The sequence below is a fragment of the Leucoraja erinacea genome, chromosome 9 (genome assembly GCF_028641065.1).
Source record: "Leucoraja erinacea ecotype New England chromosome 9, Leri_hhj_1, whole genome shotgun sequence".
NCBI classification, from domain to species: Eukaryota; Metazoa; Chordata; class Chondrichthyes; order Rajiformes; family Rajidae; genus Leucoraja; species Leucoraja erinaceus.
In genome coordinates, this window is record NC_073385.1 from 1,956,823 (window position 1) to 1,978,721 (window position 21,899).

A 21,899-nucleotide genomic window follows, 5' to 3' on the forward strand; every position below is an offset into this window, starting at 1 on the left:
ACAGATCGTGGGTATACTTTGAAGTGTTTATGTCACAGCTAATACATTGCTGGATAAATTTACTGTTGCAAATTCTACCAACGCGAGTGATTATATGTGCAGCACTTAATATTGGATACTTATTGCTTAAAAAAATATAGCAGCTGGATCTAATATCTCATAAGTACTTGAGCTGCCTGTTTTAGGGCCTGGCAAATGAACACAATACTATTTGTAATGGCATTGCAGAGAAATCTCTGCTGCAGTTCATCTTGATCCATTATGCTGCGTTTATATGCCTCTCGTCCTTCCTTTGTGGGTGAATTATTCTTATGCAGATCATCACTTTGGGGCATCACAGCCATTCGTTGACAATCCTGCTTTAATCTACCTTCTCTGATGTGGGATTTGACTTCAAAAAGCCTTGCAGCTGTAGTAATCTCATTATGTGAGTTGACGGGGAGTTTCCTTCTTCGGATTCCCGTCTATGTTGTTGGCGGAGTCGTTCTTTCAAAGAAGTTCATGGTGAAGACAATGCTTTCAAGTGCAGGTGCGGACGCTGATAGACCCACAATGATCCAGGTGTTAAGGTGCTGGGAGTGGATGTAAATTCAAAGATGATCCGGCAATTTGCATTAAGCTGTTCTTCCAAAAGGTGAGGTGAAACTTTTCAACGCAATCATTTAGTATTAGGCTTTTATCATTTTAAAGGGAGCGTTCAAAATCCATTTTGGGGACGAGTGATGATACAAATAAGAATTCAATCATAAATAATATTTTTTTTAATGAAACTGCCTGTATTGTGTGAATAAGGTTTGGTTAATGTGATCATTTGTTTCTCTTATAACTGTTATTAGTTAACATTGCTTCTCCGAACCTTTGGTCTGGATTTCCCTGATAAATCCTAAACTTTGATGTGAAAATACTGGCATTAGTTCAGGACTTTTTGGACTCCTGTCCCAAATCCCGATGCTGCTGACAGCCGACAACTCTTGCCAATTCAACTGTGCCTCCAACTCTAGATAGCTAGGTTTAAGTTTAGTTTAGACATACAGCACGGCAACAGGCCCTTCAGCCCACCAAGTCCGCACCGACCAGCGATCCCCGCACATTAACACTATTCTACACACACTAGTGACAATTTACACTTATACCAAGCCAATCAATCTACAAACCTGTACGTCTTTGGAATGTGGGAGGAAACCAAAGATCTCGGAAGTCACGGGGAGAACGTACAGACAGCACCAGTAGTCGGGATCAAACCCAGGTCTCTGGAGCTGCAAGCACTGTAAGGCAGCAACTCTACTGCTGTGCCACCATGCCACCCTATTTGGAATAGGAACAACAAAGTAGGTGCACACACTAAAGATTTATTCCAGCTACATTCATAAAACCTACTGCTGGTGAAAGACGTGCCTCCACACTGGAAGTATTTAATTAAGGAAGAGGGTCACTTTTCCATGCACCTCTTAGAGCTACAGATCAGGGAGAGATCTTTAATTTAAAAATGGTTTGAAGATGTTTGCAGTAAATTCTATTTGACAATAGCATTCTGAAATCTCTCTAATGGTTGTTCACTGTTTGCATGGTTATTTGACTTGCTCACCTGTGGAATTTTCAAGTGAATGCAGAAATTTGGGAAGTATGTTATTTTCAAGCATTTAATGGAATGTGTCTGGACTCTGGGAGGCAACGGCAAAGCCAAGGCTGTTAACACCTTGCTCAAGAACATGCACATCTTTTGTATACGAAGGAAACTGCAGCACCCAGAGGAAATACTTCTGGTCATAGGGAGAATGTGTAAACTCCACACTGTCGGCACCTGAGGTCAGGATCGAACCTGGATTACTAGAGCTGTGAATTAGACGCTCTATTAAATGTAGCCACCTAATCACTTGCTGGCATCAAATCTAATATTGGAAATACATTTCTTGCAGAATCAGTGAGAAGCTAGAGTGCAGCGACTCTGAGTGACGTCTACTGTAGTACCTATACTGCAATGCTATTGCACCATCATTCTTTCCCTGGTGTCCTCTCAAGATAAGTATATAAAAGAATCGACAGCAATCTATCACGCTAAACAACTGCGCACTGCTATTGTTTTCTAAATATCATATGCAATTTGGTATCACCAGACCACTGTAATATAGAAAATGACTCCACTCCAGGTCCAGTATGCTGTTAGAAACATAGAAACATAGAAATTAGGTTAGGAGTAGGCCATTCGGCCCTTCGAGCCTGCACCGGCATTCAAAATGATCATAACTGATCATCCAACTCAGTATCCCGTACCTGCCTTCTCTCCATACCCTCTGATCCCCTTTAGCCACAAGGGCCACATCTAACTCCCTCTTAAATATAGCCAATGAACTGACCTCGACTACCCTCTATGGCAGAGAGTTCCAGAGATTCACTACTCTCTGTGTGAAAAAAGTTCTTCTCATCTCGGTTTTAAAGGATTTCCCCCTTATCCTTAAGCTGTGACCCCTTGTCCTGGACTTCCCCAACATCGGGAGCAATCTTCCGTTGCCATGCAATGTTTCTAATCTTGCATCATTTTCTCATTCGATGGGGATTGAGACTAGTATTAGTTGCAACCAATATTATGACTCCTCATAGACAAAATGTAAATCAGGTCATAAGTGATAGGAGCAGAATTAGGCCATTCGGCCCATTAAGTCTACACCTCCATTCAATCATGGCTGATCTATCTCTCCCTCCTAACTTCATTCTCCTGCCTTCTCCCCTTAACCCCCGAGACTCTTACTCAGCAGATCAGGTATCATCTCTGGAGAAAAAGGATGGGTAACGTTTTGGACAATGGTCAGCATTGGAGCACCGCAAGGCTGCGTACTCTCTCCTCTCCTTTACTCCCTCTACACAAACGACTGTACTTCCGCAGACACCTCTGTCAAGCTTCTCAAGTTTGCGGACGACACAACCCTGATTGAACTGATCCAGGATGGGGAGGAATCTGCCTACAGATAGGAAGTGTCACAGCTGGCGTCCTGGTGCCGTAGCAACAACCTAGAGCTCAATGTTCTTAAGACAGTGGAATTGATTGTAGTCACTTCTGTGGAGACTTTTAAGTTCCTGGAAACCATCATCTCCAAGGACCTTAAGTGGGGGGCTACCATCGACTCCACAGTCAAAAAGGCACAACAGAGGATGTACTTTCTACAGCAGCTGAGGAAGCACAATCTGCCACAGGCAATGATGGTCCAATTCTACACGGCCATCGTAGAGTCTGTCCTCACCTTCTCCATCATGGTCTGGTTTGGCTCAGCCACCAAGCACGACACCTGGAGGCTGCAGCGGATCATCCGATCAGCTGAGAAGATTATTGGCTGCAACCTTCCCTCCATTGATGAACTGTACACTGCACGGGCCAGGAAGCGAGCGGGCAAGATCATCTCCGACCCCTCTCACCCTGGCCACAAACTCTTTGAATCACTTCCCTCTGGAAGGCGACTCCGGACTGTCAAAGCTGCCACAGCCAGACATAAAACCAGTTTTTATCCACGAGTAGTTGCTCTACTCAACAGCCAAAAATCTGTAGCCTCCCTTTGATCTGGTATTTTGTTGGTTCACATGCTTGATCAATGGTGTTTTATATTTAATGTTTTATTTTTATTAATGTTTAAGTGTTTTCTGAGTCATTCGTAACTGTCACTGTATGTCACGATGTTAATTGTGGGCGGAGCACCAAGGCAAATTCCTTGTATGTGAATACTTGGCCAATAAACTTACTTACTTACTTACTTTGGGTCAGGACACCTTGTCTTGGAAGCTCCTGTAATATTGTAAATAATGTTAAAGTATATTTCAATTTCTTGAGAGGAAATGCTCAAATGTTATTTCAGGAAGTTGGTTATCTAGTTTCGAGTTGTCTGAATATCACAACCAGCCAGAATTTAATAGTACATGAGCTGCATGTTTACATAAAAAAATAAAGCAAGAACTACTGAATGTCAGAGCTGGTAGTAACACATTGGGTATGACTGGGACTCTGGAACATGTGTAAATGGTGCATGTGTTTGTTTATCCTTAGTGGGTTGGGTAGAGGGATTGTGGACTTATCAGTGAAATGAACTGAATCAAGACTAAATGTTGGGTATTGCGTTTGTTGCTCAGCACTAATTTTACTTGAGTAGATGGTGTTAAGCCACCTCTTTGAACTGCCAAAAGTTTTTTTTTGTGTGAAGGTACCCTCATGGTGCTGTTGGAGGGAATTTAGATCCACTGATTGGGGAGGAAAGGTGACAGATTGTGAGATTCGGCAGGAGTTAGTTCATGGTGGTTTCATTGTTCATCTGCTGCCTTTGAGATTTCTGCTGTCAGAGTAGCCTAAATAAACTAAATATATTTTAAAGGCAGTACACAGTCTAGTCATGTTTCACCATGGTGGAGGGAATAAATGTTTAGGGTAGAAGATCGAGTATCGATTTTAAGGGTCGGAGATCAGATACTTGTCAAGCAAGTTGCCTTGCCTAGATGTAGACTACTTATTTTGAGTGTTGGTGGAACTAAGTAGAGAGTATTCAATTCTTGCTCCTTATTTGCACCTTGCATACAGTAGAAAAGCTTTGGAATTCCTGACCTGCCACAGTATCTATGATCCAGTTGAATTTCTGGCTGGTGATGATCTCCAGTCTGCTGCCACAGCTGGACATGGTAAAGCCAGTGAATATTGAGGGTAGGAGGCCAGACTCTCTCTTGTAAGACGTGGTAATTCCTCGGGAATTTTGTGATGCAAATTTTACCTGCCTATAGGGTGATTTCACCAAAGGTCAAATGAGCGTAGATCCCCCCTCACGTGACCGAAAAATTTAACTGGAGGACATATGTCACTTCGGTACATGTTAATGAATGGGGAAACACGCACTTTCAAAAATAAGTTAATAATGCCTTACTTTTGATGAAATTCAGCGAGCAAACGCGATAATTCCCGATATTTTGGACCTTTAAATCTCCACGGCAAATGTCTGCTAAGCACTTCCGCTGTTTTTCCACCTTCAGTTCCCTCTTGTAATTACCTTACTTTCTATCTTTTTTTTGCCTGAAAATTTAGGTCGCTGTGCTTCACGGTCACCCCGACTAGCACAGAAAATTTCAGCTCAAAAATCGGCCGTTTTCAATGTTTTTAACGGGTGTGAAAGTGCGTGTTTCCCCATTCACTAACATGTACCGAACTGACATATGTCCTCCAGTTAAAATTTTCGGTCACGTGAGGGGGGATCTACACTCATTTGACCTTTTGTGAAATCACCCTATACTTATCTGCCTATACTTGAACATTGTTGCATATGGTTATGGGCTGTTTCGATTGCTGTGTAGTTGCAAATGGAATGATACATTGTTAAATCATCAGCAAATATCTGCACTTTTGACCTTATAAATATAAAGGAAGGAAGGTTTTTGATAAAACACCTGCAGATGGTTGGGCTGAGGAGACTATTCTTGGGAACCAGTGCAATGATGTCAGGGTTAGAAATATAGAAACATAGAAAATAGGTGCAGGAGGAGGCCATTCGAGCCAGCACCGCCATTCATTGTGATCAGGTCTTAAATGGCCTCCCCTTTATTCTAAGACTGTGGCCCCTGGTTCTGGACTCGCCCAATATTGGGAAAGAATTTCCTGCATCTAGCTTGTCCAGTCCTTTTATAATGTTATGTTTCTATAAGATCTCCCCTCATCCTTCTAAACTCCAGTGAATACATGCCTCGCCTTTTCAATCTTTCCTCATATGACAGTCCCGCCATCCCAGGGATCAATCTCGTGAACCTACGCTGCACTGCCTCAATCACAAGGGTGTCCTTCCTCAAATTCGGAGACCAAAACTGCACACAATACTCCAGATGTGGTCTTACCAGAGAACCCTATACAACTGCAGAAGAACCTCTTTACTCCTATACTGAAATCCTCTTGTTATGAAGGCCAACATTCCATTAGGTTCTAGGATGACTGACCTCCCATAACCACAATCATTTTCAATTGTTGACCAGTAAGCATCACCAGCATTGGATTGTGTTCCCCCTTGATAACCAGTGACCCCAATGTTATACGGGATCCTTGGGGCCACAGTTGGTCAAATGGTGCCTGATATCAAGTGTAGTCACTCTCACTGCATCTTCTTCAATTCAGCTCTAGTTCACGTTTGGACCAATGTGATGGGGCATGGAAGTAAGTGGTCTTGGTCATACCAAACTGAGCATCTGCAGGCCATGTTATTGGAGAATAAATACTGTCTGATACCACAGTGGAATATTTCTTCTATTAGCTTGCTGATGTTTGTGAGTTAGCGGAATGGATGGCAATTGGCTGAATTTGACAGGTCTGTTTTTATGTTGAACAGGAGATACCTCACCAATTTTTTCCACCTAATTGGGTAGATATCAGTGACTGCTTTGGAAGATCTGGCTAGATAGGTGGCTGGGAAAAGAACATAGGTCTTCCTCTACCACATTATGGTGGAAATTTTGTCTGGATACACAGCCTTTCCTGTATCCAGTGCTTGCTCCCATTTTCTGATATCTCACGGTTTAAGTCAAAGTCCCGGAGGACAGGATTTTGTGAAGGTGGAAATCTTAGGAGGAAGCCAAGGTAGATCATCAACATTTCTCACAGAACATGGTCACGAATTAAAATGTATTTAGAACTTAGGGCAGCATGATGGCACAGCGGTAGAGTTGCTGCCATACAGTGTCAAAGACCCAGGTTCGATCCTGACTACGGGTGCTGTCTGTACGGAGTTTGTATGTTCTCCCTGTGACCGCGTGGGTTTTCTCCAAGATCTTCGATTTCCTCCCACACTCCAAAGACAGACAGGTTTGTAGGTTAATTGGCTTGGTATAAATGTAAATTATCCCTAGGGCGGGAGATAGTGTGAAAGTGCGGGGATCGCTGTCGGAGTGGACTCGGTGGGCCAAAGGACCTGTTTCTGCTCTGTATTTCTAAACTAAACTCTCGCCTGCTTGGACTTGTCACCAGTGAGTATGGACATGTTCTTGCAGCCTGCATCTCCTTCACAACTAGAGTAGCTGGGCATTGGTCTGATCTGCTGGTTGTGAGATTGCTTAGCCCCCATATATTGCAATGATATGCGTGTTGTTCTGAACGCACATAGTCCTGTGTTGCAGCGTCACCAGCTGAGTCAGGTTTCTTGCTTCTAGTATCCCTTCTGCATTTATCCAATGGCCTACAAATTGACCAGTGCTGAATCACTGCAAATGTAGGAAACTAAGCCTCAAGTTTATTGTACTTTCTGTGACAGAATTGTCCCCCTCGTCAATATCTCTGGGAAACATTGAGAAGTGGTTCGGTGGCAAAAGAACACTGAAAGGATAAGGGTTGGAAGGAATTTTCGTAACATTTATAAACCTTGCTGTGAATGTAATAGGGCCACAATGCATCTGACTACACTAGTAGCCACTAGTAACATGTTGATGCAAGCAATATTAGTCTGATCATCGTCACCAAGTTTTTTTTTCACCATTGCAGAAGTTACAACAGATATGTACTAATGATATATTTTCACAATGTCCCGTTACTCTTACATGCTTCTAAATACTTAGAAAACTGTTTAGAAGAATGCAGTCATGGAGTTAGTCCTGAACAAATGCCATGCTGATTATTCTTACATTCCTTCTATGTACATTCTTGCTCTTGTATGTGGAATATGTAATAAGCCACAATGTTATCCCATATCATTCGTGAACATGAATGAAAGTAGTTACGGGAAGTACAAGTTAAGATTTGGATAAGTTAAACCAGTAGTGTATATTATTAAACAGATACCACAGAAATTGATCATTGTTTCTTAATTAAATGGAAAGCTTTGGATTATAGTTTTGGTTTTACAAAATGCTACAGTTAGATGTATTTTAGCTGAATAAGCTAAAGCCTTTTTTACACTGGACTGCATTTGTTTTTGAAAGCCAATTGTAGAAATGTGTACATTGAAAATCACCTTTCAAACTTCAGTCATCGTTTAGTGAAAGAATTTTGAATCCCAAAGACTTAATTTGCATTCAATACAATTGGATTAAAAAAGCAGAAAGTTAACTTTGTTGAAAATTATATTAAAAAAAATCTACAAAAGGAAAAATCACTTAAATAATAAGGCGAGATAAAATCTGTCATTCTGAATAATCGTATTTAACTTGTTCTGCCAATAATGTTTAATGTAGCAAGATTATTTTCAAAGTTTGACAATGAAGTACAGCACATTGGAAGAACATAGCCTAAGGTTCTGCCAAAAATAATTTAAACGATCAGGATAGAAAGTAAAAAATTACAATCTCACAGGTTTAATCTCTGAATTAACATCTAAACCACACACACACACACACACACCCACACACACAACACCACACACACACACACACACACACACACAACAAACAAACACACACACACACACACACACACACACACACACACACACACACACACTCACAAACACACACACACACACACACACACACACAGAGTGGAACAGATGAGAATGTTAAATCTGTGGCTTGAAGAATGCAGAATGCTGCAGGGTTTTCAATTGCCAGGGCTCAGGAATATATTCTGGGGAGAGAGCAATTCTGTTGGGACAAACTCCAGATACACGAGGCTGGGATGGGGATGTTTGATAATGTGAGTTGTGGATGACCATCTATGCATTTTATTAAATAAAAAGTAGGGGAGGATTCACATAGCGTGGTTGTAACAATAAAATGGAAGGTCAAGACCATGGAGTAAAGGAGCACTTTATGAGTAATGATAAGCACCGTATGATTGTACTTTCTGTGACACAAAGTGGTTCATCCTGGTTTTGTGATGTTAAACAAAACAAAAGATCATGGTACTCTGTTCCACAATCAGAGGTCAACTATGACAGATGAGGATGCAGGGGCAGTGTGGTGGAATAATCTTACAATGATATTAATTGACATAATAATAATGACATGCAAAAAGGAAATATTTGAGGCTTTAAGCTAATATATTTGTGTTTTTACTGCAGAAAACAGTAAGTTTACCAGCTAGGAAAGACACAAAACACTGGAGTTACTCGGGTGATATTTCAGGTTGTGACCCTGAGCTTCAGACCAGTCCTGACCCAAAACTTCACTGTCCATATTCTCCGGGGATGCTGACTGACCCCGCTGAGTGTTTTGTGTCTTTCTTTGGTAAACCAGCACCTGCAGGTCCTTGTTTCCACAAGTTAACCAGCAATATAGGGCAAAGAAGGTTTCAATGAGAGTGAAAACCTAAGGCAAATTGAGATATTAGGGGGCTAATGGCAGTTAAAATTCTTTGGATCTAATGGCCCGCTTCCTAGCATCTGCATACAGCAGATTCATTAAAGATGACCTTCCAATATTAATAATAAGGCTCTGTAATATGCTATTCGTTTGAAAGAAAGGCAAAAGTTATTAATTAAAAAAGTGAGAGAGATAATAGGGAACTGGTGATCAATTGGTCTGACAAAGTTGGAGGGGCAGCTAGCTAACTGTAATTAGGCAGAGGTCATTTTCAAAGCCCAGATTAGTAAGAAGGAATGGAGTACTATTGTTTAAAACGCAATTTGAAAAGATAATGCATGAAAGGTTGATGCATAAAAATAAAGGTTCATAAAAAAGTCCAAATTACATTTTTAGATCGGCAAACCATTACTACTGGGGAGCCAGCAGGATCATTGCTGCTTCCTAAGTAAGTTTATCGACCTGCATAAAAGGACAGAGTGGACTTTGTCCAATTTGCAAGGGGATATGGTTGCCTTGTCAGCAGTGCAGAAGAAATGTTAAGGTTCATTTCTGGGATATGGATTGTCCTATGAGAAGAGTTTGACATAGATTAACGTATTCTCATTGAGGTTTAAGCAGAACAATGGGAATTTCATTGAAAAACATGATGAAATTGGCAGGGTAGATATGTTGAGGTGGCTTCATTTGGCTGGAGAGTTTAGAACTGGCGGGAACAATTTCAGGGCAAGCAGTCGCCAAATTCGGACTGAGATGAGATATCTTTAAGGATTTAGTGAATCTTTGGGATTCTTGTGCCAACATGCACCTCCCATGCTTGGTGGTCATGTATATTCAAGGCTCAGACTTTCAGCACTTTGGACATTGATCAGGCTGGAAAGTAGACCTGGGAGGGAGGAATAGCCAATAATGTTTGAATGGAGGAAGAGGGAGGTCAGGAGGGGGAAAAAAGTGGGAGGAAATCTACAAGGCAATACGGTTTACTTCCACTTCTATTTCATATTTATCATAGAAATTAAACATTTGACCCTGATGAAATAAAAATCACATGACCTGGTCTTGAGGCAAAAATAACTTGGTGTTGTACCAAATTTGTGAATTTTGATCAAACACTTTATTGTGATTTAGAAGAACATCACACTGGCCAGTGTAGAAAAGGCTTTATCGATTAAATTATGATATGCCAACAAAGAATAAAAAGCACCTGTTTGAAAGGTCGTACACAAAACCTGACTGGCTATGTTTTCTGAATGGATCGGTCGGTACATTTCGATGAGATGTCTTCAAGAAAGGGATTGCATAGTCAATCAGCCTGCAGTTGTGCCTGGCATGATGGACGGCCATGTTCTTTGTTGGTCCGTTGGTTTTATGGAAGTGATCTTCTCCTCTTTCATTGTGACCTGTTTTATTCGTGCAGGTAAAGACTCCAACATCAGCGCTTCTGGTGCCAAATTAATTGTAATAACATTTGGAATTTATTGAATGTTTGCAAGAACAAGTTGAGATTCACCTGGGTACAAAGACGTCTTGATTTATCGCTTTTCATGGACGCTACAAGCAACAGTTATGCCTTTTGTGAGGTCTTGTTTCATATTTGATCTGGCAGCTTTGTCCTCCACCTTATTAGTCAACTGGACTGAAGGGCAGGCTGCTTCTCTGCTCGGAATATGTGTGTTCACTTTTCTTTGAAATTAGGTCCTTATCCTCAGAAGACTTTTCTTTCCCCCAAACTAAGCACACATGTAAGTGTGCATTTCACACTAAACTCCTATCTCCAAACAACTTGGTGGTGATGCTGCCTTTTTAAAGTTTAAATGAGTACGCTATTTCTGTCCGCCATTTTGCTGTTTTGGGCAGTCATTGCATATTCAGCTCGACTTGTCCCATTCTCTTCTTTTCGCATGGGCTTCCTAATGGCAGTGCGGGGAGGAAAGACAAAACAGAAGGGAAAAAAGTGTTAATTGTCAGTACTTATTAGTAACGTGAACTTAATACTCTTAGGAAGGGTTAGGTGAATTCTCCACTATTTTGAGAAAATGAAACTTGAGCATTGATTAATGAATTAAATGAGGAAAGCTTTCACAATTCATCTTTTTCTTTCCACTCCCTCATGTAAATGTATTACTAAAATGCTTGGCAGGAACAAAATTAGTTGCAAAAGTACTTAATGTGTTATCCATGCATATTAGACTGGTCAGCAGCCCCTCATCCAGGCAAGTAGTTAGTATGGATACTTTCCAAAGGTTCTGCATTGAATGAATGCATCCATTTAAAGCAGCCTGGTGTAGAATACCACACATTAAATCATTTAATACATCTCAGAAACTTGATTTTTATTTTCCTTTCAATAAAGCTTACTTCAGGTCCAAACAAGGAATCTGTGGCATAATTTTATTTTGTAAGAACATCAGAAATAAGAGTGGGAATAGGCCCTTCAAATGTGTCTGCCATGAAGATCATGGCTGATCTGACCTGGCTTGGCTTCAGCTTTACTTTCTTGCTGCAAGTTAGAATTAATTACTTTAATCCCTTAGACTAGTTGAAGGCTGCAATTCTGATCATTTCTGCCTTGGTTATAGTCGATGGCAGCTCCCACAGCTGTGAGTAACATAATTTCAAAGAGTCAAAGGTTACTGGGAGTATGGAGAGTGGAAAGGCAAAAACATCCATCGGTGTATAACATGCTCAGCAGAAGACAATCTCTCCATTCCATGGTCTTCCCCCACCTTGGCAGCACTGCCTGAAGAAATCATCCTTCATAAGCTCGTTGATAAAACCTCATTCATAGACTCATTGATAACATCTCTGTTGTAACGCTTCCATAAATGTTTGATGCTTTCTGAAGTTGGTTAAAGTCATTGAGGTTGACATTCTTTAGTGTGCATCTGGCATTTGAACTTTGTTCTTGGGATGAGCACAACACCAGCAAAGCAAAAACCTGCTTGGTCATCATGAGGACATTAAAAATCAACTATGCAGTATCCAACTTAAATTACACGTAGGTACCTAAAACTACCTATAAAGGGCATTTAGTTCCACACCCTTAAGAGTGTTAATGAATGGTACTGTGGCACAGCGGTAGAGTTGCTGCCTTACAGCGCTGGAGACCGCTGGCTTGATCTCGACTACTGGCGCTGTCTGTACGGAGCTTGTACGTTCTCCCCGTGACTGCGTGGGTTTTCTCCGAGATCCTCGGTTTCCTCCCACACTCCAAAGACGTACAGGTTTGTAGGTTCATTGACTTGGCATAAGTGTAAAATTGTCCCCAATGTGTGCAGATTAGGGTTAATGTGCAGGGGTCGCTTGTCGGTGTGGACTCAGTGGGCCTGTTTCTATACTGTCTTTAAACTAAACTACTAAACCAGTAGGATCTGACATCAGTCGAGCAGTTTTCTGGCATTATATATAGTATTGACCTTTTCGTCACCGTGGCTCCCATGGCTTTACTGGCCTACAGGCACTAAACTGCCAAGTGCAACCATTAACTACAACAGAACTGCAGGAACACCCCTTCCTCATTGTCCCCCCTTTCACTTCATCATGCCCTACCTGGATGGCAACTTATTTCTCCTTCCTCCTCCACTTATAGGGTGATTTCACGAAACCGAAAATCTCAAGTGGAGGACATGCTAGACATCCGGTACATGTTAGTGGATGGGAAAACACGCACTTTCCCACCCGTTAAAAACATAGAAAACGGCCAGGTTTTGATCTGCAATTTATTGTGCCAGTCGGGGTGACCGTGAGGCACAGCAACCTAGATTTACAGTAAAAAAAGATAGAAACTAAGGTAAATTAAAGAGGGAACTGAAGGTGCCAATCCAGCGGAAGTGAACAGCGGACATTTGCCGTGGAGATTTAAAGGTCCAAAATATCGGGAATTATCGCGTTTGCTCGCTGAATTTCATCAAAAGTAAGGCATTATTGACTTACTTTTGATGAAATTCAGCGAGCAAACGCGAATAAGGAATATAAGGAATATAAAGAATATTCCTTCCTCTACCTTCCCACTTCTATCCTTGTCTCCTTATCTCACTTTTTGTTTTATTTCATCTCTGTTCATTGTCAAACCATCTGCCAGTCAAAATTCTCCCTGACCTATATTCACCTATCAGTTGTTGTAGGAAGATCTTTCCTGGTCCGAGAACACTAACGTAATTATCAAAAAGCTCATCAGTGCCTCTACTTCCTGAGAAGATTACGGAGAGTCGGATTGTCAAGGAAGACTCTCTCTAACTTCTACAGGTGCACAGTAGAGAGCATGCTGACCGGTTGCATCGTGGCTTGGTTCGGCAATTTGAGCGCCCTGGAGAGGAAATGACTACAAAAAGTAGTAAACACTGCCCAGTCCATCATCAGCTCTGACCTTCCTTCCATCCAGGGGATTTATCGCAGTCGCTGCCTCGAAAAGGCTGGCAGTATCATCAAAGACCCACACCATCCTGGCCACACACTCATCTCCCTGCTACCTTCAGGTAGAAGGTACAGGAGCCTGAAGACTGCAACAACCAGGTTCAGGAATAGCTACTTCCCCACAGCCATCAGGCTATTAAACCTGGCTCGGACAAAACTCTGATTATTAATAACCACTTTGTTATTTGCACTTTACCAGTTTATTTATTCACGTGTGTATATATTTATATCATGGTATATGGACACATGTATCTGTTTTGTAGTAAATGCCTACTATTTTCTGTGTGCTTAAGCAAAGCAAGAATTTCATTGTCCTATACAGGGACACATGACAATAAACTCACTTTAACTTGAACTGCAGATACTGGTTTAAACCGAAGATATAGACACAAAATGCTGGAGTAACTCAGCAGGGCATGCAGCATCTCTGGATAAAAGGAATGGGTGATTTTTCTGATCAAAACCCTTCTTCAGACCCAAAAGGTCACCCATTCCTTCAATCCAGGGATGCTGCCTGCCCCACTGAGTTACTCCAGCATTTTGTGTCCATTCTATCCTATCACTTGCCAGGTTTTGTCCCACACCCACCTCTCTTCCAGCTTTCTCCTCCCCCACCACCGCAGTGGGTCTGCAGAAGGGTCCTGTCCCGAAACGTCACCTATCCATGTCCTCCAGACACGCTGCCGAACCTGTTGAGCTACTCCACCACTTTGTCTTGGTTTGTAAACTAGCATCTGCAGTTCCTTGCATCTTCAGGAAGTTTCTTCCCTTCTGTCATCAACCTTCTGAATGTTCTCCCATAAGTTAGAGTGTAGTCCCAATCTTCCAACCTGCCTCATTGTGGGTGTAGAACTTTTCTCCATTCCTCCTTGCACTACCTATTACTCTCGTGTATAGAATGATTTAACCGAAAAGCATGCAAACCATTGCTTTTCACTGTATCTTGGTACATGTGACAGCAGTGATCCAAAACCAATATCAATAAAGATGGTGTTTAAGAAGGAACTGCAGATGCTGGAGAATCGAAGGTACTCAAAAAAGCTGGAGAAACTCAGCGGGTGCAGCAGCATCTATGGAGCGAAGGAAATAGGCAACGTTTCGGGCCGAAACGTTGCCTATTTCCTTCGCTCCATAGATGCTGCTGCACCCGCTCAATAAAGATGGTGATGTGATACACAGGAAAGAGAGAGAAAAGGACTCAAAATACTAAAATAAAAATGCATTTTGAAATGGCACAAGATAAAAACAAAGATGGAAATATTACAGTGATACTTTAATAATTACATAACTATGGCAAAACAGTAAGATGACACAATTAACATATTTAGAAGTACAGAATTCTTAATGTTTGGTTTGGTTTATTATTGCCATGTGTTTTGAGGTAGAGTGTAAAAGTCAATATTGGGAGCAAACTGGCCTTGAATCTGGATGGGGCAAATTATAGAGTGAAGGAGAAGAGAGGGAGCACTATCATTTGGTTATGCATCCCAAATCAAAAGGAAGCTCGATAAGCGAACACGAGAATGAATGGAGTAGACTAAAGCCAGCTAGCTATTCAGTGAAAGTGCCCGAGGAGAGGGAAGCACAAAGGAAAGGTTCAGTGCACAATTGGTAAAATTATCCCGACACTCTGCAACAGTACATCTGTGCGTGGAGCAGCTCAAGGGAAACGTCCATGAAGTTCAAAGTCAGTCTCAGACAGTTACAGAGTGACAAAGCAATATTATAATAGATTCTTTGGCAGACTCAGCAGTGAGAGGATCAAGAAACCATTACATCCAAGAGTTACTGCTAGCGTTGAAACGCTATGAGGCATGTGGTAGTGAGGAGAGTAATCTATCCAGTCTTTCAATCCTGTTCCTTAGATAATGCTTAAAATAAAGAACGAGCGGCTGGCCATAACATGTTCTGCGAGGAATACAGAACTGCTGAAAATCCACCTGGTCTGATCCACTTCTTTGTAATTAAACTCCCATCAACGTTAGTGGCCCACAAGCCCATACATCATTAACTTAAGTCAATTTATTAACACAGAATAGAGTCATACTACATTGAAACAGGCCATTCAGCCCAACCCATCTATGCCAACCAAGATGCCCTGTTACATGCTAGGCAGCACGGTGGCGCAGCGGTAGAGTTGCTGCCTTACAGCGCCAGAGAAACGAGTTCGATCCTGACTAAGGGACTGTCTGTATTGAGTTTGGACGTTCTCCCCGTGACCATGTGGGGTTTCTCCTGGTGCTTCGGTTTCCTCCCACACCCGAAAGACGTACAGGTTTGTAGGTTAATCAGCTTGGTATAAATGTAGATCACCCCTAGTATGTGTAGGATAGTGCAAGTGTGCAGGGATTGGTGTTCAGTGTGGACTCAATGGGCTGAAGGGCCTGTTCTTTTGTCCCCTTTTTTGTACGTTCTCTAATTGAAGGGCCTGTCTCTGCGCTGTAGCTCCAAACTTAGCTTAATAAACTAGTCCCATGCTGCCATCCATCCATCCATCCATCCATCCATCCATCCATCCATCCATCCATCCATCAAGCCGTCCCTCTTCCCCGCCTGGAGAACGTTCACCCTCCCAACAGACCCCGCCTGCTGCCATCCCCCTCCCCGGCTGCAGGACACCCCCCAGACAACCCCCGCCTCAAGCCGTTCCCCACCCCTGGCTGCAGGACAATTGCACCCCCCACCCACCGCCAGCTCTCACCTCAAGTACAAAGAACGGAGGACAAGGAGTGATCCTAATATCATGATTGATGAGAAGCATCAGGATCAGGCTCTGTTGTATATTCAAGACAAGCTTGAGAATTGGATCACATTCAACGGACCAAAAACAATGGAATGCTTTCATTTGCCACGATGAAGAAATGGAAGGATGCACCTTGGTCCAGAATTACAATCCAATAGAACTGAACAACAGTAATTTGTTGAGGAGAATGAACCTCTGCTGAATGCTGAGCATAGATTAGTGTATGTCCAGGTACATTCCTTCCTCTACCTTCCCTCTCCTTATCTCACTTTTTGTTTTTTCATCTCTGGTCTTTGTCCCTGACCTATATTCACCTATCACTTGTTGTAGGAAGGAACTGCAGATGCTGGTCTGACCATATGTCCCTGATTTTAATTCCTGCATATGCCCCCCTCAGGAAAACCGCTCCTACCATCACAAAGACCATCACAACTTGGCCTGATGGTACCTCTCAGCAGCTGCAGGACTGTTTCGACAGGACCAACTGGGAGGTGTTTGAACACCGGGACCTGGAGGTGTTCACAGACAGTGTACTGTGTTACATTAAAAACTGCATGGACACGGTCACAGTGGACAAACGCATCCGGGTCTACCCCAACCAGAAGCCCTGGATGACCCGGGAGGTCCAGCGGCTGTTAAAAGAGAGGAACACCGCTTTTAGGTCTGGCGATAGGGCTTTATACAGCACGGCTCGAGCTAACCTGAAGAGAGGCATCAGAGAGGCCAAATCAAACTACAGGAGGAAGATAGAGGACCACCTGGACAGTAACAACAGCAGGCAGGTGTGGCAGGGGATCCAACTATAAGACCAACCTTGGAGCTGTTGAAGGTGACGCCTCGCTGGCAGAGGAGCTGAACCTCTTCTTTGCTCGCTTTGAAGTGGAGCCACCCGAGACAGCCACATCACACCACATGGTCCACAGCAGCCTAACCCTCAAGATAGAGGAGCATGAGGTGAGGCGCACGCTGCGGGCCATCAATCCAAGGAAGGTTACTGGACCTGACGGCGTCTCTGGACGCGTGGTGAAGGACTGCGCAGACCAGCTGGCTGGAGTCTGTATGAGGATTTTCAACCAGTCTCTGGCCCAGTCCACTGTCCCACCCTGTCTGAAGTCCTCCACCATAGTCCCCTTGCCCAAAAAAAACAACATCTCCAGCCTCAACGACTACCGGCCAGTCGCACTCACATGGGAGATTTCAACATGCAGGTAGAGTGGGAAAATCAGGTTGGTACTGGACCCCAAGAAAGGGAGTTTGTAGAGAGTGCCTTTGTGATGGATTCTTAGAGCAGCTTGTATTGGAGCCTACCAGGGAGAAGGCAATTCTGGATTTAGTGTTATGTAATGAACCGGATTTGATAAAGGAACTTGAGGTTAATGAGCCATTAGGAGGCAGTGACCATAACATGGTCAGGTTTAATCTACAATTGGAGAGGGAGAAGAGTAGATCGGAGGTTTCAGTGTTACAGTTGAATAAAGGGGACTATGGGGCCATGAGGGAGGAGCTGGCCAAAATTGACTGGAAAGTTGGACCCTAGCAGGGATGACAGTGGAACAACAATGGCAGGTGTTTCTTGGAATAATACAGAAGGTGCAGGATCAGTTCATTCCTAGGAGGAAGAAAGATTCCAAGGGGAGTAAGGGATGACCGTGGCTGACAAGGGACATCAGGGATGGTATAAAAATAAAGGAGAAGTACAACGTAGCAAAGATGAGCGGGAAGCAAGAGGATTGGGTAATGTTTAAAGAGCAACAGAAGATAACCAAAAAGACAATACGGGGAGAAAAGATGAGGTACGAAGGCAAGCTAGCCAAGAATATAAAGCAGGATAGTAAAAGCTTCTTTAGAAACATAGAAACATAGAAATTAGGTGCAGGAGTAGGCCATTCGGCCCTTCGAGCCTGCACCGCCATTCAATATGATCATGGCTGATCATCCAACTCAGTATCCCGTACCTGCCTTCTCTCCATACCCTCTGATCCCCTTAGCCACAAGGGCCACATCTAACTCCCTCTTAAATATAGCCAATGAACTGGCCTCAACTACCCTCTGTGGCAGAGAGTTCCAGAGATTCACCACTCTCTGTGTGAAAAAAGTTCCTCATCTCGGTTTTAAAGGATTTCCCCCTTATCCTTAAGCTGTGACCCCTTGTCCTGGACTTCCCCAACATCGGGAGCAATCTTCCTGCATCTAGCCTGTCCAACCCCTTAAGAATTTTGTAAGTTTCTATAAGATCCCCTCTCAATCTCCTAAATTCCAGAGAGTATAAACCAAGTCTATCCAGTCTTTCTTCATAAGACAGTCCTGACATCCCAGGAATCAGTCTGGTGAACCTTCTCTGCACTCACTCTATGGCAATAATGTCCTTCCTCAGATTTGGAGACCAAAACTGTACGCAATACTCCAGGTGTGGTCTCACCAAGACCCTGTACAACTGCAGTAGAACCTCCCTGCTCCTATACTCAAAACCTTTTGCAATGAAAGCTAACATACCATTCGCTATCTTTACTGCCTGCTGCACCTGCATGCCTACCTTCAATGACTGGTGTACCATGACACCCAGGTCTCGCTGCATCTCCCCCTTTCCCAATCGGCCACCATTTAGATAATAGTCTGCTTTCCCGTTTTTGCCACCAAAATGGATAACCTCACATTTCTCCACATTATACTGCATCTGCCAAACATTTGCCCCCCCCCCCAGCCTATCCAAGTCACCTTGCAGTTTCCTAGCATCCTCCTCACAGCTAACACTGCCCCCCAGCTTAGTGTCATCCGCAAACTTGGAGATATTGCCTTCAATTCCCTCATCCAGATCATTAATATATATTGTAAATAGCTGGGGTCCCAGCATTGAGCCTTGCGGTACCCCACTAGTCACTGCCTGCCATTGTGAAAAGGACCCGTTTACTCCTACTCTTTGCTTCCTGTTTGCCAGGCAGTTCTCTATCCACATCAATACTGAACCCCCAATACCGTGTGCTTTAAATTTGTATACTAATCTCTTATGTGGGACCTTGTCAAAAGCCTTCTGGAAATCCAGATACACCACATCCACTGGTTCTCCCCTATCCACGCTTTAGGTAATGTGAAGAGGAAATAAATAGTTAAGACCAAAGTTGGACCCTTGAAGACCGAAAAAGGTGAATTTATTATGGGGAACAAGGAAATGGCGGATGAGTTGAAGGACACAATAAGGAGGACACAAACAATCTTCCTGGTATACTAGTGGCCAGAGGATCTGAGGCTCCCGAGCTTTCCCGTTAAATCTTGAATGAACGTGGTGAACTGTCTAGTGTAATTAAATCATCACGTGGCACAAATTATGTCACTTTTTTTTTTCACACACTATAAATATCCTCCCTTGGTTGAATTGGCTCATTTGGAGACATGCCTGTAGTAATGCCGTGACTTTACTGCAGGAAGATGCCACATTACTTAGGAGAGAGGGGGAGAAAGACAGAGAGAGAGGCACAGAGGCAGTGTGATGTGCTTCGGGGTGACTGGCAGAAGAGAAACAGCGCACATGACCTTGGTCTATCTGTGTGTGTGGGAGCGAAGAGAGACTAAGCAGAATACATCGGTCTTATTGTGTGTGGGGGGAGAAAGAGAGAGGTGGGGAGGGGGAGAGAAATAAGGGGAGACGTATATACACACACAAAGCAGAGTTTTACTGTGTATGTGGGAGACACAGATGGACTGAGCATAGTACCTCGGTCTTCCTGTGTGTGGGAGAGGGGGAGAAAGAGACGTACACTCACAGAGGCAGAGTCTCTCAGCCTGTGTGAGAGGGAGGGAGGGAGAGAGAGAGAGAGGCACACACAAGGTGGATGTGAAATCTCACCTGCCTGTTTCAGTGACAGACACCCGCCGCCAGTAAATGAAGACACCCCCATCTGTCTCCCCCTCCTCTCCCTCGACTCCCCCACCTTTCCCTCCCAACTCCAGTCCCGTCCCGACCCCCTGGGAAACTGAAGGGAGCAACAATCAACTGCTGCCTGCCTGCTGAGTTAAAGAGTTCCCACGGTAGTAAGACGATGTTAGTTGTGCCCAAGTTTAAATTTCCAACGTGTGTTCCATAGTAAAGAGTCAGCACAGAATCCTTTATAATCAAAAACTGTCTGAATCAGCAAGTTACACACAAAATGCTGGAGTAACTCAGCGGGCCAAGCAGCATCTCTGGAGAAAAGGAATAGATTCCATTTTTGGTCGGGACCCTTCTTCGGGATGATTGTAGGGGGGAACTGGAAGCAAGAAAAGACCGGGACAAATCAGGGCCAACAACAGATGACCTCAGCAGAGTATTTTGAAGAAGGGTCCCGACCCGAAATGTCACCTAACCCTTTCCTCCAGAGATGCTGCCTGACCCACTGAGTCACTCCAGCACTTTATGTCTATATTTGGTTCCCTGATAGGCCAATTGTTGGCTAGGGATAGTGTGATCCCAAGAGGGAACCATCGTTGCAAACCTTGGCCTGGTTAACCGACATTTACTGCATGGGCGGGGAAGAGAGAGATTGTAAGTTATCTAAAATTAAATAATTCAATGTTCATAGTGAACACAGACACAAAATGTTGGAGTAGCTCAATGGGTCAGGCAACATATCTGGAGAAAATGAACAGGTGGCGTTTGTGTCTATCTTCGGTAAAAACCAGCATCCGCAGTTCCTTCCTGCACAATGGATCTCAGTGTCAAGTCTCTGACTCCTGTTGGCAGGTCATTCGGCCCACAGCCCGCCCAGCGATGACTAACCCATGTCACAGGGGGATGGTGTGAAGGCGGAGTTAGACAGAGCTTGATTAATGTTACGGTTGGGGAATGGGCCATAATATGGCCAGGGAAACGCTGTTATTCGTGACGCCCCCTCCGCCCTTTCCCAGCTGTTCTCAACCGCACCCCTGGCCACACAAACATTTATAATTTAAGAAGGAATACACGGAACATTTAAACTCAGAACGCTTCTAACAGAGTGAGCCATGTGAACACTTTGATCATTTTCCCTGTATTTGCATTTGACAAAATAGTCGGAAAAAAATGTTTAAAAGTGTTCATACCTTTTGCTAGGCCTAATTGGCCCTTACCTCTGCGAAAATAGTCTGATATTCGTAGGTGAAATGTCACCAACAATAATTGATTCTATTATTAATTGACTAATAATTGACTCTATTAGTGGAAAGATACAATTCTGATCTAATATTATCAATGCCTCTGTCTTTGGAAGCAACACCAGCAATTTATTAAATCTGACTACATGCGGCACAGTGGTAGAGTTGCTGCCTCACAGCCCCAGAGACCAGGGTTCGATCCTGACCATGGGTGCAGTCTGTATGGAGTTTGTATGTTCTCCCTGTGACCGCGTGGGTTTTCTCCGAGTGCACCGGTTTCCTCTCACACTCCACAGATTACAGGTTTGTAAGTTAATCGGCTTCGGTAACATTGTAAAATTGTCCCTGGAGTGTATAAGAATAGGTGGTCGGCGCGGACTCGGTGGGCCGAAGGGCCTGTTTCCGC

The 21,899-nt window shown here is 43.4% G+C and overlaps 1 protein-coding gene across 3 annotated transcripts in view; it reads right to left on the reverse strand.

Annotated features, from left to right (window-relative positions):
* The window catches only part of prima1 (proline rich membrane anchor 1), a 121,280-nt gene that overhangs the window by 54,911 nt on the left and 44,470 nt on the right, over window positions 1–21,899 (reverse strand). The window contains exon 4 of one of the 3 annotated variants that reach the window (XM_055640080.1): window positions 8,409–11,144. The exons of the other annotated variants lie outside the window; for them this stretch is intronic. Within the exon in view, the coding sequence (XP_055496055.1) occupies window positions 11,045–11,144 (100 nt within the window). The 3' untranslated portion in view covers window positions 8,409–11,044. Of the gene's footprint in view, window positions 1–8,408; window positions 11,145–21,899 lie in introns of those variants that run through there. 3 annotated transcript variants of the gene reach the window in all.